General features: G+C 37.0%; 1 protein-coding gene across 2 annotated transcripts in view; it reads left to right on the top strand.

Moving 5' to 3' along the window:
- The window catches only part of GFRAL (GDNF family receptor alpha like), a 62,494-nt gene extending 38,322 nt beyond the window's left edge, over positions 1-24,172 (top strand). The window contains exons 1-4 of one of the 2 annotated variants that reach the window (XR_006780591.2): positions 16,265-16,279; positions 16,374-16,446; positions 19,293-19,389; positions 22,249-24,172. Coding sequence is in view for 1 of the 2 variants with exons in the window: in XM_045802711.2 (XP_045658667.2) it covers positions 16,184-16,279; positions 16,374-16,446; positions 19,185-19,257 (242 nt within the window). In the remaining variant the exon portion in view is untranslated. The other variant, XM_045802711.2, reaches the window with a different exon arrangement.
- Positions 24,173-25,752: the final 1,580 nt, after the last annotated feature.

The raw sequence follows: 25,752 nt of genomic DNA, 5'->3' as shown, positions 1-25,752 counted from the left end.
TAACTGAACAAATCACTCTCCTTTTGCCACAATTTCTTATCTGTGGAATAGAAAATATAATCAATTCTAACCCAAAATGTGGTGCAAAGATTGTATCAGTTGATTTGTGTAATGAAATATCCAGAACATAGTGAAATTCAATAAAATTAACTCTTACTATAGATTTTGCAGGACTTAGAAAATCATCATGATGGTTTTATTTCTAGATTTATTTCTAGGTCTAAGGTATCATATTTTTTCAAGATAAGTGAAATCCTAAATATATCTTTGGACAATTTCAGGGCAGATGATGAAATCAGATAATTGGCCTCAAACTTTATAATAGAATCACATGGTTTCTAGTTAAAATGCAGATTCTGACTCAGTAGGTCAGGGATGGGGCCTGAAATCTGCATTTCTAACAAACTCCCACATGATGCTAATGCTGTTTGGTCTAAGGATCACACTTTGAGTAGCATGACCTTGACAACCTCTTAAGAGCAATTTAAGAAAAAAATCTGATTATGTATATGTGTGTGTGTACATCTGTGTGTAAAATACTTTATGTATCTCATATATAACAACCTGTCTGCTACTGAGAAATAGACCAACTTAATTGACCTGACGCATTTTGTTAATGTAGTAATCTCTTTTTCATGGACACTATGTGTCTTTGTGTCATGAAAGAGTTTAAGTCGATGTTCTTATAATTTCTAAAACTCTTCTTGAGATAGTAGCTTAGAACAGTGGTTTTCAAACTTTAGCTCCATGAGAATCACCTGAGGGCTTGTTATTATTGGGTCTTCACCCCAAGAGTTTCTGATTCAATAGGTCTGGGAGGGAACTTGGGCATCTGCATTTCTAACAAGTTCCCAGGTGTTGCACATACTCCTTGTCCAGGAGCCACACTTTAAGAACCACTGGCTTAGGATACTCACTGGTTCTTTCCTGAAGTCAGCCAGTCTAGCAATATTCTCTTGAATCATCACTATAAGCATACCCTTCTGTACTTCTATTGGAAGCATTTCAACATTGGTTGTTTTGAAATATTGTGATAGTATGATTTATAATAAAAATATATATATATTTCCTGTTCCTGGCATAGAGCTCCTAAACCCTTGGAATTTCCTGTGACAAGAATGATAAAGGTGTCCTTTGTTAATTAGGTGACTCTTGGAAAGGCCAAGGATGGAGGGCTGGTTGCCAGAAATCAACCAAGTAAGGGGTTAGAGGGTTGGAACTTTCAGTATCCACTCCCAGCTTCAACTTCTGGAGAGGGGAGAGGGGCTGGAGGTTGCATCAATAGCTAATGGACAGTGAATTCATCAGTCATATCTATGTAATGAAGCCTCCATGAAATCCCAAAAGGACAGTGTTTGGAGAGCTTCCAGGCTGGTGAACACACGGAAATTCTGGGAGAGTGGTGCGCCTGGAGAGAACATGGAAACTCTGGATTCATTCCCCATGCCTTCCCCTATGCGTTTCTTCCATCTGGCTGTTCCCAAGTTATATCCTTTTATAATAAACCAGGGATCCAGGAAACAAAACATTTCTCTGAGTTCTGTTGGACACTCAAGCCAATTAATTGAACCTAAAGAGGAGGTCATGGGAACCTGTAATTTATAGCTGGTCATTCCAAAGTATAGCTAACAACCTGGACTTGCAACTAGCATCTGAAGTGGGAATAGGAGGAAGGGGTCTTATAGGGCTGAGACCTTAACTTGTGGAATCTGACACTATCTCAGGGTAGTGGTGTCAGAATTGATTTGAATTAAAGGACACCCAGCTGATGTCTTGGGAATTGCTTGTTGACATGGGGAGACTCTCCCCTGCCACATTGAATTTGGTCTCAGAACACCAAAAAAAAAAAAAAAAAAAAAAGATACCATCCCTAGAATCATAATTCTTAAATGTTTCAATTTGCTTACCAAGTCAGTGAAGCAGAAGATCTCATCACCTCCCATTTATCCCCACACAATAAAACATCCCCAGAATCAATAGCAAGAGAGGCACTGGTTTTGATTAAAGAATAGTGAAATGATGTCTGTTTTTTATTAAGTATAAATTATTAATATATCCAGATGTATTTAGTGCCAAGACTGTCATGTTATAAACATGAAAAAGTAAACATGGATCACTAGAAGAATGCTCATTGGCCCCCAAATTCCATTGTCCATGTGAAAACCATTGATCTGCTGGATAAAAGTCATCAGAACAGTGTCATCAGTTGAGCTTTAGCATACAATATGTGGTATTGAGAAAATAGTACAGAATGGGTGCTCCACACTGAGTGAAATTAGGCTTGGAAGTAAAGAACAGTCAAAAGGTGAGGGGAGGGAGCCCACTAGATAAAGTTACTTGTTTGAACGCTGAATATGGAAACTTAATGTGTTTGAGTAAGTCATATTTCCCATATTAACTCTTGCAATTCTAAAGGATACTTTGAATAAACACACACACACTCTGTCTTGGTAGTTGCAATCTGCATCAGAACTCCAAACATAGAAGAATCTCAGGACCTATCAGTTCACCCTAGATTTGCCTAACCTCCCAAGGATAGCTTTGAGTATGTTAGACTCTGTTATCAGATTAGACTACATGGAATGCTCTAACCTCTTTGATGGTGTACCTGAGGCTATTCTGGAAGGCACCAGTCTTTAGTATAGAGAGGTAGAGCCTATAGATGAGCTTCTCCCGTGCCTAGCTTCACAGTTGACTTCACTTATAATGGAAAGCGATGACTATTAGCTATTGGTGATCCTCGAGCAAATTATCACCTGCCTCAGAGAGACTGCAGAAAGAGTGGGGGGCTAATCTCCAGGAGCAGATCTTTACAAAACTGCGTTAATATTAATAATATTAGGATCTGGACAAACTCCTGAAAATAATCCTACTATTGGGCAAACAGCAATGAACATTTTAATGGATCTGCTTGCAAACTCAACACTGTAAAATGATAACATGGAGGAAACTGAAGCTATAATAGATATAATCCTTAAAATGGAGGTTTAATAAATATCTAAAGATAGTGCTTCCCAGTTTCAAGCTGTACCATGGCTATGAACACTAGCTTACTTGTCTTTTGCTTACTCAGGGTCCTACAACGTAATTGAATGTTTACTAAGTGTGAGACACTATTCTATTCATTTTATATGTCCTGATTAATTTCCAAAAGCAATATATGAAGTAGAGGCTCTTTATTTTACCCTAGAGGAAACTGGGACACCAAGATGTTAGTAACTTGTCCAGGGTCACACAGAAGACAGTAGATGCAGAATTTAAACAAGGAAATTTTGGGCACTAGAAACTGTGATGTTAGAAACCATAATATACTCCTTTCATCTAATGATGGGAAGTTTAGAATTGTCGACTGATGTTACACCTCCCAGGGAATATGTCTCTATAACAAGAGGATCTTCAGGGAAAAAAAATGTGTTTAATGGGAGGCAGTATGTTGTAATATAAAGAACGAGAACTAGGACACAATTTCAAACCCTAACTACACACAGTGGTATTGAGGAAGTCAATTATCCTCTCCCTAGACCTCTCAGATTTATTGCATATTAAATTTTGGTAATAGTTTAACAGAAATAGATGACCTCTGATATTAGATGTGGTTAATATTCTTGGACTAGATGACTGAAGATATTTTTGAGGCCAGTACATTTTTAGCAAACCTCCACTCTGCGTATGTATAAGGACAAATCTGAAGTGATTTATATTTCTTATGCCCAAAAGACTGCCAAGAACTTTTTCTTCCTACGATTATACTAAAATTTTAAGAAAGGTTGTATCATTTATTTCTTTTTGCCCTTGAAAAATACTCATTCTCCTCAAGATCTAAGTTGAGATTTGTAATAAAAATGGTTTTCTCTAGTGTTGGATTATTTTCTATTGTTTTATTGTCCAAGTTCTAAATAGCTTCATAAATAACACATTTCAATCTCACTATCCAATCATAATAGGGCATGTGTCTTTGCTTCTATTTATATGTTTAAATCTATACAATTGCATTATTTTAGCAAGGAACATGGCGATTTTCACTTAGGGCATATTCGGAATATGATTTGGGATTTTGCTGTGTACAAATCCAATAAGCTGGCCGTTATTTGCTACTTTGACTAGGCACGTGTGTGTGTTGGGGTGGGGAGGGGACTTTTGTTTTGGTGAGTATATGTGTATAGAGAATCATTAGCTATTTTAATTGAGGTAATTTAAAACCAGATTATAGAAAGAGACCAAGCTTCCTCTCATCTCTCTGAAGATTTGACTATGAGAGGCATCATATCTGGTTGCACCTTCCACTTCTCATTGGCTAAGATTTCAATCAGGTACTGTAAGGAAAAATCTGGAAAGTTTCTCTCAGGACCTTTCAAAATTCAACACTCCCTCAAGGGAAGAGACTTGGAGGGGATGGCCCCAAAGATGTAGCCCACTCCAGTGGACACAAACACTGGCTTTCGTTTCACCACTAGGTTTACTTGCATGCAAAAGTTCCCAATAAAATCCAGCTGGTTTAAATTTTGTCTGCAGACCTGAAACCCGGCAAATTTGGCTTGGCTTCCTATTTTGCAGAAAATGTTTCACACGGCTTTAATCTGGAAATACTGAAATGTATGAACCCTCAACAGAAACAACAGGAGAACAGCTGTCTCCTACCTTCACTTTCTCCCACCTCTACCCTTAAAGCCTTGGGTGTTTTTAACGGAGGGGAAAAAGTCTGCCTCTGAGCATGAAAGATGGTATGAATCATCCATGACTACCTTTGTTGTTTGCTCTAAGCCAAAAAGGAAAGATTAAAGAGTTGCCATTGATGAGTGAGACAACTCAACTTTTGGCATCACTAGAGAAGGAAGGAGCATTTAAGATCATGGAGGGAAATAAAACAACAAAACAATACTGTAACAATTTGAACAATAACAGGCTTCAGTATGTGAAAGCATAGTGTTATCTTTTCCATTTTCCACTCTTGTGCTTTCATTGGCTTCATACAATCCCCTTGTTGCCTATAATTGGGGATGGAGTTAGTGCCAAAGCTGCATAAAATAAGCAATCTTTCCTTTATACTTTCTGTGCATCATGATTGTGTATGTGAAGTCATAAAAATAATTTATTATGAGCATGTGTATTCCTGGCTTAAAGAGCCAGCTATTCTTGTGACAACAGTATAACAGCATCACATGTATTCCCATAAAACACCATATGTGGGCACTTAATAGTTATTGCCCTGGCACCTATACACTGGGATATCATCTTAAAGGGAGACCCTTAGAAGAAAGAACGCTGGTACTCAGACAAATAAAACCCTGTAGATGAGATAGGTGAGCGAGGAGTAGAGACTTATTAAGAATTCATTGATGTTGACAATCATTTGTCTTCCATTAGTCTATCAGATTGTCTCAAACCACTTTCTAGAGTTTTTTCATGGGTTCAGGAAAACCTTTTATGGATCGCAAACATCAACAAATATTCTCTCCGTCTCAAATTTGCAGGAATGCTCTAACATCACATAGATATCTAGTAAACTGTAAGAATGGGCACAACAAAATTTTTCTTCTTCTCACTTATTACTCTTTGGAAAGCATTTAACCGGGGCTTGTGGAACAAACCACAGTAAACAAATTGGTTTTCAAATTAGATAAAAAAAAGTGCACAGAATGGCTGAAAGCTTCTTTGCGGACCAATGTGAGTGCTTGGTGATGTTATGAAAGAGTGCCTCTGTGACAGAGACTGTCGCCATTGTCCCTTTCTTTTCTGCTGGCTTCCAGCCGAGGGTAGAATGGTTTCCTTTGGTTGCCACTGAGGCTGGAGAGTGGCTCTCCCAGTTCTGATATGCTTTGAGTGTGTTAGAACTCTGAGACGGGTGGTTAACTGTTACATTAGCACCTGAATCAGGTGGCCAGACTCTCACTGTAGGCATATGATAAGGACTTTCAAAATAACTGAAGAAAGAGGCCAGAGCCCACTAGTTCCAGATTGTATGTCCACCTTAGTTGGGAGTCAAGGTAATCTGCAAGGAGGGAAGCCATATAAGTCAGATTATAGGCTTTCTTCAAAGGGCAGCTTATCTTAGCGATACACTGCTGTGTGTCATTGGGGTCCATGTAGGAAGATGCCCCTGTCGATGTCTTAAGTTTCTAGAAAAACCATGATTCAGTACCTGCATCTCTCTTCACTCATTCTTCCTAGTGTAACAGCCTGAAACTTACAATGGTATTTTGTTTAAAGTACATATGGTAGTTATTACATGGAAAATGTACACTAAGCATATGTCTACAACCCTAATAGCTCCTTCCAACACGTCTACACGGCTGCTTCCACCCAATTTCTCTCACTGTTCTTTGGCCCAAACTTCCATTCCAGCACCCCTCCTCCTCTACAATGGAAATATTGTTGCTTTAAATTGTTTTGTTCTTCTTTTTTTTTAAGTTTTTATTTTAATTCCAGTTAGTTAACATACAGTGTTATATTGGTTTCAGGTGTACAGTGTAGTGATTCAACATTAATTGTTTTGTTCTTTTAATGCTGATGGGTAGCTGAAAGAGAACTTTTGAGGTATAACATCTCTTAGTGATTCAAATGTGCATTTTTTTCAGTTAGTAAAACTGGCTTAGCAATTACTATCCCTATATCTTGTTATTCTCTACCAACTGCTGGGTTTTTCAGAGGCCTTTACCTTATTAAACATAAGTCCCTTTCCTCTTCTTTCTCATTAAGAACTTCTTTCCATTAGCCTACCATAATGTGGTTTAGAATTTGATTTCCTTCCTGTCCACTTCCAGAATCATGTGTTTTCAATTCTCTACCTGACCGTTCATTTTATCTTCATCATTGGATTAGGAGATATCTAACAGCAAAGAATTTTGAGAATTTCTCTAAGCTTCAGTTCTCTCATTTGTAAAATGAAACGAGAATACCTAGGTTCATAAGATTTTTTTTGAGAATGAAAATGTTAAAAGTAATATTAGTATCAACAGGGTTTTTGGAGACTTCCATGAGAAAGAAAGTGCAATTGTAGGGAGGAATAGAAGGGAAAGCAAGGATAAGAGAAGGGATTCCTTTGGTGGTTCTTTCTGTTTACCCCCTTTCTCTTTGTAGCCTCCTTCTCTCCTTTCCTTGGAAAGATCTTCTTGAGTCAATTCACTGAAGTAGAACCTTCTGGCATTTCTTATTTCAGGAACCTGCCTTGAAGTCGACACAGTAAATTCAAAGTTTGGTAGAAGAGGCAGAGTTGTCTAAATGTTTCCTATGAAATGCTAGTTCTATAGAACCCTTTTATGTGTTAGGAAAATAAAAGATCTCATAAATAAATGACTTTGGAAAATTTTAGATTAAACAAAATAAGCTATGTCCTGGCTGCAAGTGTTTTCTAGGTTGTTGTTGGGTTTTTTTCTTTGTTTGTTTGTTTTTGGTTTTTTGCTATAGTAGAAGGGACACTTCACCTAAGTTTATTTTCTCCGTGGAATACATCTAGGAAATCATTAAAAAAAAATCTTAGAAAATATGGCTATATGTGATTGATAGACAAATACTTATATATTTCAGGTAGGTACAAAATGTTTATTGAGGCTTCTTATTTTTATTTAGTCAATGGAAAGTCAGAGAAATCATTCTAACAGTATTTTGTGTTCCTGAATATAGGCATTATTTATAATCCTTTCCTCTACTAAGCATACATATATATAAGCACCTGATACCACAATTTCTCTTGTTTTCTATTCCTTGGAGTTAAACAAATTTTTCAGCCTGTGGCTTGGGAGATGCCTAATCCCCAAATGCTACTCCTTATTGCCCCTTAGAGAGGTTGGTGTGATGCAACATTAATTCCACATTTGCTGCCAGTTAATCTGCCATACTTCAACTTCTCAATTTGTCCTCATGGGATATGGAGAATTTAGAATCTGCCCTCTACTTAGGAGACCCATTCCAGCAGAACGAGAAGGAGTTCATGGATCATTTGCACCTAGTCACCTATGAATGTCCGCAGGACCATGTGGCAGAAACCACCAGATTTGGACCCAAGTAAAGATTTTGCAGATAAGTAATTACTTCCTTCTTCAGAGCTAGCACCATGGCAGTCAACATGGGGATATATTGGTAGGATGATACATGACTCTGCTCTTATGAAGTTCTCAGTCTACTTTCAGGTAAGAGAAATAATTTAAATAAAGTGAGGTGGGAGTCGACAAGGGACAGCTAAGGGAGAGGTATGCATTTGAGGAATGGTGAGAAGTAAGACTGATTTGCGTTCTGGGTGTTCTTGGGAATCAGATGAAGTTTACACGTGGGAAGGATGAAAGCAGGAGCAATGGAGAGCAACAGCTGCCTTTGCAGACAGAAAGAGCACGATCAAGTCACAGTTGGAGAATTAGTCTAGCCATAGTGAATCGCCTGGTTTGGTGAGGAGACTAAATAGGAAAAAATTCAGAGGTGAGAAGATGAAAACCCAAAAAAGATTGTAGAAGTTATTGTAGAGAAGAGAGACAGTGGATGTGTATATTTAAAACAAAGAGATTTTTGTTGGAAAGCAGAATGGTGTGAAGCATAGTAGCACGAGCGTTATAATCAGGTATGGATCAAAAACCGGCTCTGCCTCACCTCAGCTTTGTCATTTTAGGTAATTTACTGAGACTCTGTTCCTTTACGTTTAAAATGGGATAATGCCTACCACAACATTTATTGTTAAAAATTAAACAAGATGATATGTGAAAAGAGCATAAAGTGTTCAATAAATTATGTTGTTATTAAATATAATTTAGAGTTTTATTTGATACTGAAAATGCAGAGCACTAAATGAAAGGTGACTTTTAGGTTCTTGAGATGACATGATGGTTTAGAATACTTCAGTGAATTGGCCCAAGAAGATCTTTCCAAGGAAAGGAAGGAAAAGGAGCATTAATCCAATGATCAAGACACTTACTCTTTGTCTATCAGTAAACAAACCTGATCGTTAGAATTAATTACCAGGCAAATAGTTTCTTACACATTATTATTGCTCGGGCAACGATATGCGTTCATTACAGGTGCGACAATGAATTTTCATTTTTATTTATTTATTTTTATTTTTTAAGATTTATTTACTTGGGGGGGGGGAACACGAGCTAAGGGAGGGGCAGAAGGAGCGGGGGAGAGAGAATCCTCAAGCAGATTCCCCCCTGAGCACAGAGCTCTCTCCCTGAGATCATGACCTGAGTAGAAATCAGAACTCAGACACTCAACTGACCAAGCCACCTAGGCATCCCTGAATTTTCACTTTTAAAAATGATAATGATACGTGAAAAATATGTGATTTATCTAATGACCCTTGGTCAATGTCAAAGATAAGAAAGACGAAACATTATAATATCAAATATAAAATTGCTATTATATACTTTTTGGCCATTAGATAATTGCATAGGCATGGCATTGTGATAGCCACATTACATTATAAATTAGATAAAGAAGGTGTCTATTTTTAAGAAGTTTGCTATTTAAGGAAAGCTAACTACATATATCATACTTTTATATTCAGCTTTTGCCCTGAAATTTGTAAATTTATGTGCAGGGAAGAGATACTGCATATATACCTTTTTTTTCCTTTTTAAAACTCAATAATTTACAAAACTTTCTGAATTATCTCATCATTCCAAATGTCTATGAAGACTTTCCAAAATGTAAACCTTTTCTTCATTTTTTTCCTGACTTTTCCCTGGTGTTTTCAATCAGCCTATGAAAAATTGTGTACGCTAGCCAGGTAAAGTCCTACACATTTTCAAAAGGGCAGACATTAGGGAATCATTCAGTTCCAAGTAGAGACATCAGAAAGCTATCTAGACAATTAATGTATTGTCACATATACTTTTTCATAAGAAATTTCTGTAAGAAACCTCCATATAGGGAAACAAAAACTTACAAATTTGATAAAATGTAGTGTAAATTATTCCCACTCTTATCTTACATTTGTCTCATTGTAAGCTCTCCTAGTGCTTGTATAATATAACTCAAGGTAAAAATTACTGTTCAATTTTGGGAACACATTTTTTTTTCCCAATAAATTCATTCCAGGTAGAGGTAGTTTTTAAACAGTGGGGTTATTTTATATTTTTATCTGATTCAGGTTGTATCAATGTAGACATAGATTGTAGCAACCGAAGAAATAGCCAAGTCTGATTTTGAACAGTTATAACGGATCTTTTGTGCATTATTCTTTGTGTGCCCTTTGCCTGGTGAATACACTAGAAAGCTTTATGTATACCCTTAATTCTACATCTGTAAAAACAGCAAATGCTCTTAGCGATAGCATCGTCTAAGATAACGACCTTGAAGATTGCTGCATTTATTCTTTTTTATATTCTGCTAAATGTCAAAGTTGAGTGGTTGATTTATTTGATTACACTGAAATTGATTAATATAATTCAGAAGGGGGTGCAAGTTGAAACATCCTCCAGGTGTATGTGAGCCATTTCAGAAGCTTTACTTATTAGATGTGTGTCACCTCTGCTTTTGCAGATTTCAGCAAAAGAAACATATGATCATGAACATTTGCAAGCAGATACTACCATGAAATGTTTCTCGTTGTGCAACACTGTCAAATACAACCTGTCCCTATTACTTTTCAAATTTATTTCTTAATCCAGCTGGCTGCCACGTTGGAAAACACTGAAAATGTTTTTTGCATAATTTTTGTGACCTCCATGATGTAGATTCTAGGTATAAATTGTAGAAGATTTTGCTACAGATTGCATCTTCACTATTTACCAACTCGGATCTTGGACAAGACAACTTGTTATCAAGTTGAGCTAATAATTCCTATTTGTCTAGACGTTATAAAGTTTAGCAGTGTTTGTCAAAGTGCCTTTAGAGTATGAAGACCATATATATAGAAGTAAATCATTTTGTTTGTTCTATGAGTATGTACACGTATTTCTTTCTCAGTATGTACACTGTATATACTGTCTATACTATATACACACAAGCACATACAGAATATATATATATATATATTCTGCTAGCAGCATCAGCAGCATCTGGGAAGTTGTACAAAATTCAGAATTTCTGCCTCCTCCCGGACTTTCTGAATCAGAATTGGCATTTTAAGGTAAATCAAGAGTCATGTTCAAGTTTGAAAAGCATTGTTCCATGTGGTCTACTTACAGTCTGATCTTTCTCTCTCTTTCCGCAAGCACACATGTATATGTAGCATCCAGGGGACTAGGCAAAAGAAGGCAGATTCATCATCACGAGTTGATAAAAGAGCAGTTTAGGAAAGTACTTTACATTTTAACTAGAACTGGCCATCAATAGTAGTGGAAAGATAGAACGTATTAAGTGGCTCATTCCTGGAATAGTGTGTACTGCTGTCAGTGATGAGGCAGAATGGATCATTGCCTTGAAAGTTTGAATTAGATAACCTAAGATATCCCATCCAATTTTGTAATTCTATATATACATACTTACATATTTATTGGTATATATTCTAAACATGAATATTTGATTCCTATTTCCAGTCCGTATCTTTAGATCTGTTTTGTATGAGCCCACAGGTGACAGATATTTTTAATTCCAAGATTTAAAATTGTTGCCTTCTAAAACAATCATAGTATATTTATGTATATTTATCATATATGAATCATAGTATATTTATCTAATCTAGTGTTGGTTCCTAGATAGCAATGCGTAATTTGCATTCTGATTGCTACCTCGGTTGCGATTTCATTATTTGCATAAACTATTAAGGGAAATGCAGAACGGTTGAGACTCACTATAATCTCTGAGCAATCTACTGGATGTGTGGACAACACTGTTATTCCACCAAGGGCCAAAGAGCTTGACAAGCCAGGCTTGTCAATACAGTCAGTTACTAACGCTGAGCTTTTTGGTTCATGCCAAAAGATCAAGGCAAATCTTCTCCAGTGCATACTTATTCAAGAATGTATTTTTTGCTTTTGTTTTTGTTGACATACAGAAAGCTGTATGTATTTAATGGATACAGCTTGATGAGTTTGAAGATAAATATAACCATGAAACTCACATCACCCCGGTCAATACCATAACTCTATCACCTCTACAAGTTTTTTCCTGTCCTCTATTTATTACTATTCTGTGTGTGTGATAAGACCATTTAACTTAATAGCCGCCCTCTCAGAAAATGTTTAAGTGTAAAATATAGCGTTGTTAAGAATAGGCACTGTGGTGTAGGATAGGTCTCTAGGACATACTCATTTTGCATAACTGAAATTTTGTATCCTTCGACTATGTTGAAAGAGGCCATCCAGAAGATATTACTACTGGTTGACCTGTGAGCTGTACCAGGGAAATTGGAGGCTCCCTGCCCTCTCCCTTGTTCTTGGAGTATACATTCTACTCACTGTTGCCATAGCTGGAGCTGTTTCAAGGAGGCAGTCTTGAGAGAGCAATGTGTTATTGAGACCATATGGACTGTAGATGTGACTGAACCCCATTTAAGACCTCTGTATAAACTTTTAAATTCTAGTGGGTGAGTGCCAAGATCTGCAATCTCATGACTGTCCAAGACAAGCCTCATATATAAGTTCCCTTGCTTATTAAAACAGCCACCTACCAATCTGGAGGGGCCTGCCTCTTTCTCCAATCTTTCCTCTTCCTCTGTGTATGTGGGGCCGGTTACCGATTGCACCCAGGGAACTCCTGAGGTTTGCAAACCAACAGGCTAATACCGCTAAATTTTTCTTTCCCCCTAGCCGCTGGCGAACATGTAGTTAGCCATACGTAGAGCAAGAAGGTAAATCTAAGACATTGTTTCATCGTTGAAGTTTGTCAACTAAATAAATGAATGCATGTTTGTTGATGAATGTTATTATTTAGGACAAGCATATTATTTGGTTGATTTACTTTTTACAACATACATTTTAGCAGCAGTGATGTTACACTGTAATTGTATGTGTTTAATACCTTGGTTTATCATGTTACTAATGTGTTGTTTTTTCAAACTTAAAGATGTTTATATATTTTCCTTTCTTCACAGCTGCAATATTTCTTATATCCATTTTCAAAGGAGGTTTTTATACACTAATGATAGAAAGAGTCCATGATACATGGAATCTCACTACCGACTATTAGGTGGAAAAATTCCAAATTCATTTCCAATTTGAGAATTGAAATACCTTCAGGTGACCATATTGAAATATTGACCAAATTAGAAATAGCTCCAACCCTTGGATACACAAGAAGGATCATCCTTGCATTTTCATTCTCACTAAAATATTGTCATAGTATTGGAAGTCTTTTCCTTAAAAATGAAAAGAAGCCAATAACATTTAACTATGCCATGTGACATGTTAGCAATTTTTTTAAAAAGCTACAAAACATATTTAATTATTCTAAGAAAATGTTCACTTCGTCAAGATTTTTCTTCCAAGAAGACTTGTATATATAATTAGAATTTTAATTGAAGGTTTACAAATTTGCACTATATGATATATTTAATTTTTGTTTCAACGACTCTGACATTTCTTTTTAAATCATTGTTTTCTATGTGATCTATCGTATCTTAAATTATGCATTTACCATTTCATATAAATTACAAAAAGTAAACTTTTAGATCTCATCAGCCCTCAGCCACTGCTGCACAAGGATTTGGGAGAAAAAAAGAGAAATGATCACATCTCTGTAGTCATTTGAGGAGAACACTATTTAAATTTGTTCTTAACACAGGGCTGAAATTAATCTTGATTTCCCGTCAAATGTACAGGGATTTTACAATATAGTTCATAATAGTGTTTAACTCCTCTAGGGTACGAGTTAAGATAAACAAGTCACTGACAGTGTTTATCTATAAATATAGCAGATGGTGTGGGACTGAGGTTGGTTATTAACTCTGCCGACTTTAATTTCATGGTTATAAAACACTGTAAACCTCACTGTTTATAAAAGGCAGGGAAGAATCTCCAATTGGCTTCAGTAGCCAAGAAACCCTCTGTAACATTAATCTCTCTAACTGATATTCGGTATCCTCCCAGGGTGCAATATTTAAGATTGTGGAGTGATTGCTAGACACATTAAAATTTTCACTGGGATCATTAGCTAACATTTCTGTCATTGATCTATTATAACTTTGTTAATGAGTTCCATGTGAGTGAAATTTAGTGAATGAGACGATTCTTTCTCAACTTTGCTAGGTGAACGTGTAACAATTACTTTAGGCAGATAAATTTAAAAGGCAGCCTAATTTGTCAGAATAGTAACCTTTTTCTTAGGTAAAGATGAATCATGGTACCTAACTAGACCAAATGTACTTAGGGATAGAATTTCATAAAGGAAAACTACAGCATCATTCAAATAATTAGCCAAAGTACATTACATACACTTACGTGTAAGCCATGAATCTGCCTCAAAATGCCATAGAATTTTAAAATTAAATTTTAAAACATTGCAACGCACCATAGAATTCTTTTCAAAGCAAAACTATCCTTCATATTCTGAAGTGATTTGAATATAAAATTTTAATAGAATTTGTTTCGCTAAAATCTGTAAGATCAACTTGATTAAAATTAATTCTTCCAAAAAGAAGGAACCACTAGTATAAAAATGTTATTATTTTAAATAGCTCAGTTTTTCCGTTCCAGCTTTATAGTGAACAACAAAATATATTTTATGACAACAAAATTGAAAAAAAAAATCCACACGCTCTACCTCTATTCTTTTTATGTTTAGAAGAGATTGATTTTTCAGTTCCTAAGAAAGTCAGACTTCTGTAAATATATGATAACCTAATATGTAAGTCGGGGATTAAAAAATCTTGAACTAAAACGTCATCACTGTATTAGAGTTCAGACTCCTCAAAAATGGGTTTTCTAGTAACAAAATCCTCCCTTTTCTACCTTTTATGCTGGGCTCCTTCTCTTGGATCCATTCTGACAGCTTTGTTACGATCTGAAGTCTGGCTCCTCTGCTTTCTGCTGATTATTCCTAACTTAGACCCCAAATCTTGGCTTCCACGCACCTGGCTTGTGTACAGAAGTAACCCTCGGTGGAGAGAGGACTGGATGGGACTACTGATAATGTGTCTTCCCATCTCCCTTCCTACTCAGAGCCTCATGTCACTAACTGTCATCAGATGTATGATTCTACTATTTGACGCACTCATTTCTACAAACAGCAGTCTACTCAGACTTCCAGGGCTCAAAGTACATGAAACAGTCAGAGCGGACAGCCAGTCTCTCAAGGGAAAGCTTTATCTCATCTCCCCCACTCTTTTTAAAAGATTCAAATCCTACCTGAATCTTCATCATCAAAGAAATTGGTTATTGGGCTATTAGTATATTTAAAATTCACACCTGTGTTGAATTGAATCAAAAGTAGGGGTGAGTTCACTTCAAAGGATCCCATCTTTTTGTCTTGTGAGTTGTGACGTGAGGTAGAAATGTGTTTAGCAAAACGTTGTCACAAAGACTAGGGCCATAGAGTGGCTTTTCCATAAGTGTGACACTTTCCCATAAGTGTGACAAAAACTAGTTAATGACAATAGAAAGGGAAGGGATTTACAAGAGACAAAGTAGGGAAATAAGGAAAGCTGGATATTGAAGTCTGAGTGGAGGGGTGAACAGAGTAATTGCTTTAGGGACTCGAAAGAATTCATAAATACAGCATGGCTCAGTCAGTCAGTGTCTGCTTTGGCTCAGGTCATGATCCCAGGGTCCTGGGATCCAGTCCCACATTAGGCTCCCTGCTCAGTAGGGAGTCTGCTTCTCCCTCTCCCTTTCCCTGTGCTATCCCTCTGTCTCTCTCTTTCTCTAATAAATAAATAAAATTTTTTAAAAACGGATTCATAAGTACAAAGAATCTTAACGACATGAGATATCGTTAAAAGCACATTGAAACCCTCTCGTAAAAAAGAAGAGGAATCTTTTTAATATCACAATTGGTAGTTTCAAGTTGATGATTTATTCGCCCTGGTCTATATATATAAGGTACAGTGAACTGTCGTAAAGTATAATCTACTTTCCTAATCATGGTTTAGGGGGAAAAAAAACACAGTTTCTGTAAAGAAATTATCTGATTAAAGGGTGGGGGAAAAATTTATAAGGAAAGTCCCCCCGCTTTCATCCTCATCTATCAGATTTTATTAAGATAGTGTCAGAAATAAATTGCTGCCTCGTAATATAATAAAAAGCAAATTACAACCCATGGAAAACAGTAATGTATGACTTTTAAATACCGTAATCTCATTTTCATTATTTTCTTTCAGATTATCTGACCCTGTCTAACGTCAAAGGCATGGCATTGCATAAAAGAAAACCTGCAAAGGAGATAACTCTAAGTGGATTTCATTCCCCTTTCAATGGTCTGTTAAAAATCTTTCCTCTACTTTTACTATTTATTCTCTCTAAAAAATCTAGTAATTTTTTCTTTTCTTTTTTTTAATCTTTTGCTTCTAGGAGAAGTAATCTACGCTGTCATGTGCATGACGGTCACCTGTGGAATCCTTCTCCTGGTTATGCTCAAGCTAAGGTAACTGGACACAACTCAGAAGGGAAGGGCTTGAACGGAATCGGCCTAGTTAAAGCACGTTTGACAACGGCAGACCTTACAAAGGGCCTGAGAATGAAAGCTTATCTGTTAAGACATACTAAATCATTTTTTAATGTGGGATAGGTCCATGGAAACATTACTCTAAGTCTTCAGATGCAAGAGAAATGTGATCAGGGAAAAATTTTTTTTTATGTTGCATTTTATCAGCACATGTGCATTGCTCTCCCCAATTAAACTGTTCTCAGTCTTTCCCCTGATTTTCCTACAAAACCCAAGTTGAACTTTGCTGCATTCCTCATTCAAATCATTTGCAGGATTGATCAGCTTACATAACAGAGCTGTTGTGGACTTCATACAGTTTATATTTATCTGAAGCTTTCTTCTTTTTTTTTAATAATAATAATTTTTTATTATGTTATGTTAGTCACCATACAATACATCCTTAGTTTTTGATGTAGTGTTCTGTGATTCATTATTTGCATATAACACCCACTGCTCCATGCAATATGTGCCCTCCTTAATGAAGATTTCCTCTTTACTCTAATTTATTATATGCTAATAAATTTTATTCATGTTTTAATATACAGTTATTAAGAGAGACATATAATGAGGCCTCGCAGGGTACCTGAGGAACACTTATTACTATTTCTTGACATTAATTCACTCTTTCCAAATCTTTATCCTCGGCTGCCCTTGTTGCTGGAACGCAGTAATGCTCCAGCAAACATGTGAGACTTAACGTTAGAGATATATCAATCTCTACATTTCTAAATGTCCAAGGTCTATAATTTTTCCACTTATTTACCACTGACAGATATAAAATGGTGTGCATTTGCTTACCTTCCATTTAAAAAACCACCATATTTATAAATCAGTGATATACACATTTTCTTATTCATTACACATGTGAGTGTATTTGTGTATAATTTGAGTATCATACAATGAAGAGATATATGTCTGCATATATACATGTGTACCATGTGTATGCACACACACACATAAAATATATTTATCAGTAAGATTAGGCCTAGAGAAGAGCACTGGCAATAGACATTTCTCTTATGAAATCACAGAGGAGGGCTCAGTACACTACCCAATGCATGTACACTGATTGCTCCTCCAGAAATCTCTCACTTTAAGACCTTGACAGCCAGGCAGATAAAATGAAAGACTTAAGTGGGGGAGGCGCAAGGTGATACCAAGAGGTCAGGCACTTGATGAGTCTACACTCTGCCTAAGATACTCAAATGTATTTCTTTTTAAACGCAATGTCTACTTATCTACTTGCTGGATCTACCCCACTGAGCATTTAATTTGGTGCTCACCAACACCAGTACCCACACAAACTGCTTTTCCCCAAGGCCTTAAAAGCTGCATGTGTATGAGAAGATGTTCTTTGGGTTCCAAGATACAGTTTAAAGGCTAAATAATTAGCATCAGTTTCTAAGAGGGAATATAGCATTGGAATTTATTAAACTTGACTTTATTTGGTTTAAAATATTTGAGAGCACTGTTCAGTTACTGGACCTGCCTATGTATTTCATTATAGACATATCATTTCAGATAGACACTGATGGTTTTCTAGTCTAGCAAAAATCTTATTTTAATGGTTCTGAATCTTTACTTCTTAGGCACACATAATGTATAAATGTCATATCTACCACATAGGCCAATGGGTTTTTACAGAGTACTGTTGTACCACAGATAAATAAGGTATTGCCTTTCAAAATCCCCTGTGAGTCTGGTGTAAGTTCACCTCCTTTCTCATCTGCATAGAAAGGCCTATCCCTTTATTGGCTGACAGTGTGGGTGTTTTAGACAAAAGTCTTGAATTTACTCTAATGAATATTTTAAGGCAAATCTTTCATGCTATTAAGTACACCACATGTAGTTACAAATTATTTTCCGTACAATTTAAAATGAATCCTTACCCATAATCTGAAAAATCCAGAAAGTAAATCATCTAGGGTTAAGTAAATGACAAAATTACAAGCCATCATGGAAAGGACAAAACAAACAAAACATCAGTAACATCAAAACCCATGTTACCCTAGGGATGACCAGCGCCTCCTTAAGGAAAGAAGGCTGGTTGCCACTTCCGGCATTGTCGCCCAGCAGCCAGGCTCAATCCATGTGAATACCTTTCTGCAATACAGGTTAACATTTGTACATTTGTTTCATGTTATGCAAAATTAAAACAACCCTAAATCTTGAGAGAAATTTGCAGAGAAACCAGTAATTTAAAACTTAAATATTGAGGCATCGGGAGCCTGGGTGGCTCGGTCAGTTAAGCATCTGACTCTTGATTTCGGCTTAGGTCATGATCTCAGCATCATGAGATCAAGCCCTGCTTGGGTTCCGTGCTCAGTGGGGAGTCAGCTTCTCTCCTTCACCCTCTCCCTTTGCCCCTCCCCCTGCTCTTTCTTAAATAATTAATTTAAAAAATAAATCTTAAATATTAAGTAAATCTTAAATAATTTAAAACTTACAAGTGATTTAAAAGACTCTTAAAAAAAATGATTCCTTGGAAATCACAGTTAAATGCATACTTCTTAGAAAGACCGTAGACTATATGACTATTGAGACTTTACATTTAGGATCTTGATTATATTTTTCTCTCCAGGTATAGAATGCATCCAAAAATATAAACACATAGAAGCTCATTTGTAAAATCATTAAAATGGCATGTTGTTAACTTTATTTTTACTTTTATACAGAACTTCCAGGATATCAAGTCAAACAAGAGATCGTTCTCCAATCCAAATACCTGGAGGACTCATGATTCATTAAGAGTCACGGATCATTAACAATCACTTTCTTTACAGGAAGTCTTTGCAGCCAGTCGACGGAATATCCTATCTGCCATCAATAAGGAAAATGTGAAGAAGGATCTAATGATATTGGATCACTAAGTATAATAATGTAAGAAATAGTAATAATGGCATGGTGTTAGATTTATTTTTTTTCTCAAGAAAGTATTCAAGTAAAAACGTATGTGGTATCTTTTATGACACTGGGAGAAAATTAAAGTCTCCCTTGAAGGCAAAATGTGTTAACCCAAGTTACAGTCTGCATGATTTGTTTCATGATAAATTTGAATCTATATAACAGTAATTAGTTGCATCAAAATATGGTATATTATGGTTAGCAGGGTTTGTTTTTCCTGATCAATCTTATGAATTCCTGGTGACTTGCCGAAAGGAAAATGCTAATAGAAATATCCAGTATAATTTGTTATTTGTGTATTCTTATCCATTTTCAAATCATTAGCTATATCATTAGCATTGACTTTTAGTTCCTAAATATATTTGGCTAGATGATTAATCTTAAATATCAGAAATGAAATCTTTGGTTTTTATAATTTAAATACTGTTGAATTTCACTTTTTTGACTTGATATCTTTATTCATACTTAACAAAAATGTAGAGCAACGCATTGCCTGAAAAACTCAATGTTCATTTTAATAATGACATATTTGTGAATTTAATTTCTTCTATACTAATTACTATGAACTTATGCAATAATAAACTAACACTCCAATTATTATATTCTGTATTGTTTCCATATGTTACTTTTGGCCTGATTTGACACCAGAATACAACTGTGATTAGAAAGTTGTGACAAAGATGTTTGTTAGTTTAGTTTTTGATACATATATGCTTTTCACCTATCTGTAATCGTATTAGTACCCACTGCTAAGAATACATATGAGATTTTATTATCTATAGTGGCACAGGAACAGAAACATTCAATAAACGGAGAATACTAATAAATAGTGATATATTTACATTTAAAGGTCAAATATTTTCTGTCTGTTTGGTCTCCTCTCTATTGCTGTTTACCATGTTTCAGGTTAAATCGTTTATATTAATTTAAATTTGAAGTCACCATTTGGCTATGTTTACTCAAAGTAACTGAAAAAGCCTTCCGTTATCTTTTAAAACAGGGTAGAATGATTTGGGGAGTCAGAAATCTCCCTCACGAAGTTCTATATATTCCAGTGTCTGTTAGCTCCCTAAGTCATGTGAAGAGAAGATAGGCACTTGTATCTCCAGATCCCTGCTATTTCATATGGACGTGCTAATGTCCAGGAAACACAGACTGTCTCTCGAAAACCGAGGAGAGAAGTCAAGTTGCTTTTAGAAATATGTTTGTGTCGAGCAGGGAAGTGGAGGACAGAGTGTGCAACAGGCGATGCTCTTTAAAAACGGAATCTTATCTCTTAGGCCAGCAAGAATGAATAGGACTTTCTGGGCAAACTTTCAGAAGTAGGAGTCCACATGCAGCATTTAGAGAACTTAAAGAATCAGCTGTCCCTGGACAGGGAGTCTAAATTGAGAAAATATGGGACATAAAACTGACAAACATCAGGACTGAGACACAAAAAGTCCTTAACCATGTGGCTAAGGAGTTGAGATTCTATAAATGTAGCTTTTGGGCCCCTTCAGAACATGGTCCCCATCCCACCCCAATCTTTCACTCTTCCTCATCCTGCCCTCTAGAAAGCCTTTGCTCAAGCCTCTCCCTGCTCTGGGGTTAGGAACTCCTGCTCAGTGCTTCCCCCATCTTACACTAGGACTTGTTTCTCGTTATTGTTTTTCTCAGTAAATTGTAAACATTCTAAATGAATCTGTTGGTTCATCTCTGATTTCCCTTCCTTTATACATGTTCAATAAAAAAAACTGCTTAATGAATGAATTGCTTCATTTGGAAAGCTATAAAATGCCATTAAATAATTTTAATCAGGGGATTGACTTCCAGTTTATGAACGAGAAGAGGCACATAGGCAGAAATGCAAATGGCGGACTGCAGATGGCTGACCCTGTTGTCAAGGAGTCTGCTAAAAATGCACTGCAATGTGGAGCCAACAAATCTTGAAGGCCTGCATTAATTCATGTGTTCAACACATATGTATTGAACATATACTATGTACCAGCCACTGTACTAGCCAATGGAGATGGAGTTCTGAACAGGGTCTTGTTGGAAATTTGGAAAACATACAAGTAAGGACACTGATTTGTGAAAGTGGTAGCTATTACTAAGAAATGATAGGCTGGAGTATCAGAGTGATGTAGCAGCGACGGAAGAGAATAGCATGGTCATGAATATTTCATAAATAGAATGGATGGGGATTTGAGATTAGATATTTGCAGAGAATAACACTGTAAAGATCATGGCAGGAACAGAGATTAAGAGTAGACTTCTGATTTGTGCCATTAGGCAAACCATGGCGCTACCTCGAACACTGGCTCGTACAGGGGGAGGATGAATTTGGAACGGGAAAAGACAGTCTGCCACTTATCTTCAGATCTATTTCCACCTTTCTTCACCTTGAATATACCCCAGGAGGCTGACCTGTATGAAATACAGGTTCTCTTGTCCTCTGGCTTCCAGCTGGGCTCAGCCAATAGTGAGAAGATGGGGAAACGTATTCCCCTGGATTCCTCTATGAGGACCCACCTTGGGCTGGCTGTTTCCCTGGACAGAATATCACTGTTTCTGTCAGTGTGGCTTCTTCTACAAGAATCTCTCCTTCTGGATTCCAGAAACATTTCCCTTTCCCTTCAGGAGTGGCAGTATTAAAGACTCAGCTGTTACTAGTCTTGAGTTCTGGATTACTTCTTGTGGTTTTCCTACAACTACCTACACCTATGTGCGGACTCCCTAAGTCAAACACTCTTATTGTCATCGAGTTTTAGATAATTTGGGCTTTATACTAATTTGAGAATACTATTTGTTTCCTTTTGGGTCCCTGACTAATGTTCCTACTAATTATTTCAGGTTTGGACCATTGACTGCAACACCAGTGGAATACCCATGTGGAGTTATCTAGTAGCGAACCAGAAAATATGGTTGTGCCACTCCTGAGTGAGACCTAAACTACATCTGTTGAATTTAGAATTTTCCAAGATTTTCCTTATATCTCTCCCTCCCCAGATGAGAAAGCAAGTTTACCACCAGAGGTTGCCGGTGATTTCTGGGGAAAAAAAACATTGGGAGAAGGGTTGCTAGATCACAGACGTCTCAGAAGAATTCGAACAACGATGAAATTCCCTCCAGAGGGGCGCCTGGGTGGCTCAGTCCATTAAGCGTTTGCCTTTGTCTCAGGTCATGATCCCTGTGTCCTGGAATCAAACCCCAAGATCAGGCTCCCTGCTCAGCAGGGAGTCTGCGTCTCCCTCTGCCCCTCCCCCACTCTGGCTTGTGCTCTCTCTCATGCTCACTCTCTCTCTCTCTCTTTAATAAATAAACTCTTAAAAAAAAAAAAGAAATTCCCTCCAGTTGTAAGTTTTTGTTCCTTTAGCCTCTTCTGCATATTTACACAGAGCCTCTTTTTCTCCCTAGAATTGTTTGCATACAATCCCACAGGTGTTCCTTGGCAGGAGGGGTCAGCAGAGTCAGAGTTTTACCAGCTGAAACACAGCGAGGTGAATCAGAGAGGTTCTTGGGAAGGCATTTAAGGCAGAAGGAAAACAGCGACTTCCTTGCTACTCTAAAGGCTGGCCTTCCGTCTGTTCCTACTTTTGAGTTCTACCTGGGACCTCTGAGGACGTGTTTTTGGGACTTATTGAAACCAGCACCTCTTTTGTTGCCCTGTACGGTGAAATGAAGATGAACAACTTAAAGAGTAAGTGAAAGGTTTCTTTTTACTTTTTTTAGAACCGTCCAATGTGAGAGCTCTGTAACCGAAGAATAAAATCCAAGGAACTGGTGGTCAGAATGATGGCATCCCCGCCTTACGGGCATGCCAGGTTAGCGTGCGTGTTTGGTGCATTCGCCCTGGTATTTCACATGCCCCTGTCCTCTTGCACTCGTTGCTCCTCAAAACTTTAAGATGCGTATCCGGCAGCAATCGCTTACTGCACTCGGGTTTCTCAAGCTGGACCCTCAGTGCTGCTTTGAGACGGGAGCGTTCACTTAGACCACACTGGTTGCATCCAGAAACTGATGCTGGTAGAATGGGTGTTTCTAAAGCTTTTCTGTGCAGTCAAGTCAGTTTCAATAAATGCATCCTCTTTAATCAGGGATTTATAACACAGGTATCTATTATCTTGGTTGTACAAAGAGAAGGAAAATAGGCCTTTAAAACAGCGATTTAGAGTTTTAGTTAGAGAAGACTGTCAGGTATAATTTTATATAAAGTCATAAAACTTCATAAAATTGGAATTTGTGCATCTAATTATGTTAATCCATCTATTAATATGTCTATGAAATATGTAACTATTCATTTTGAGTGTAATGGACTATGGATACCTGCGTATAATTTGAATTTATAACTGAGACAACACGGACGATTAAGGTAAAACACTTTCTGAATTTTTAATGCCTAAAAACACAACTGCAAACATAAAACAGTCCTCTTTTCAAGTAAAAATCTTCATTTCCAAACCCAGAGTTTGCTTTGGTTGTATGTTTACAGTACTAATTAAGGAGGTTTTAATTCTTGGTTTAATATTGTATGTGTGTGCTCATGAACTTATTTTCTGTTTTCTTAAAAATATTTGATTTCCTTTATGCAACTTAAAATTTTTAACATAAATATTACTGTTTTATCTCCTCTGGACAGAAGTTCTTAAAAAGGCTTAAGGAGGATGTATTTCCATGATTAAAAAACTACTTTACATAATAGTGGAAAAAGAAAAGATATGTATGTATTTAAGATGGCTAAATAAATACTTTGGGACTTTACTGAAATGTTCTATCATGTTGCATAATTGGTTTTGCAGAAATATTTTATAAGGTGAGTATATTTTTGCTGAATGCTTAAATTTAATTATAGTCCTTCAATATTTTGAAACAAAGGTAACTGTTGCTCTTCTGCCTGAAAATTCTAATTTAGTGAGTTGCTGAAGGTAATGAGCCTCCTAAGAATAGCCGGTGGCATTATTAGGACAATGTACACATAAGAAAAGAAAGAGCTGTAAATACGACAGTGGAATACGTCCTCTAGGAAGTATCCACAAACATCAAATATCCGTGATGGACAAGTAACTTAATTTTGGTTTTGGCAGAAATTTCAGTCCTTGAGATCTGGAACAGGTGTTATTGACTTGGCGGAGGCCGAAGCCCAATTACGGTGGAGTGGAGAGAGATGTGAGAAAATGGAAACAATGAGTGTAGGCAAGTGTTAGAGCTTCGCTTTTAAGGACAGCATTGCACATTGTTAATGTGAGGTCATCAACTGACAAGTGAAAGGAGTAGATAAGAGAAGGAAGGGAGACTGTGGAATGGTTATTTTGGGGAAAGGATAAGTATATTTATTAGGGAAGTATTGTAGCGGCCACATTTCTAAGCTTATCTTGGTTCAAATCCTTGTTGGCTCCTTGTTATGTGATTTGGCTCAAAATACTTAAATTCTGAGCTTTGGTTCCCTCAACTTTGAAATAAAGTTAATAGCATTTACCTTAAGGTTTTGAGAGAAATGTTTAATGTGTTTATAAATCCTATTGTAACTGCTTTGGCATGTGGTAAGAAGTCTATGTGGCTTTCTACTATATAATTGAATCACCTGGCATGATTCCTGTGGTCAACAAATATGTCAAAGTTGGGTGATTTGTTTGCATTAACCAACCAGGTGTAAAGAGCTGAATTTTGCCACAGTTGAATTTTTGCAGGTAAGTTCAATGGACGGAAGAAGGGGGAAGGGGTTGAATTAAAAACTAGTTGAGTCATTTTGGCAATGATGAGGAAGATGGCAAACAGGTCACAGACAGGGTCAAAGCTTTGTGGTCTCGGTGGAGATCAGGGGTTGTTGGGTGGGAATTCTAGTACACGAGAGGTAGAAAATGGGGCCGGAATCAATTCCACAAGTTCTAGTTAATAGGACCGTGAGGGTGGTAGACTGAGTTGAAGGAGACCTTGAGGAAAAGATATTATAAATGAAGCTAATAAGGAATAATGGTCAGGTGGTGGGTAGTTAGTACAAACTCTGGTGACTTACAGCAGGAAACTGCCTAAAATTGAGAAGATAGAGCTCACAGGCAGTAGTCCTATTGGCCCAATGCTGTGGTTCCTAAACTCTGTTCTCATCTGGAAGTTTCGATAAACACAGCTTTCTGGGATCCATCTCTGAGTTTCTGTTTAATTGGGGTGAGCTGAGAATTTGCATTCCCAGCAGGTTCCCAGGTGATGCTGCCGCTGCTGGTCTGAAGGTCCCACTGATCTCGTGGCTCTCAACACTCTATACTCCTCACCTGGGAAACTTGGATTTACTAAATGCCCATGCTCCTTCCTTCTGGATTTAATTGATGTGACGTAGTCCAGAGCATTTGTACGTGTCTTCTG

Source organism: Ursus americanus, chromosome 29 (genome assembly GCF_024610735.1).
Source record: "Ursus americanus isolate L20-20 chromosome 29, mUrsAme1.1.p, whole genome shotgun sequence".
In the NCBI taxonomy this organism is placed as follows: Eukaryota; Metazoa; Chordata; class Mammalia; order Carnivora; family Ursidae; genus Ursus; species Ursus americanus.
Note: the sequence above shows the minus strand (reverse complement) of the source record. Positions and strands in the feature narration are given on the sequence as shown.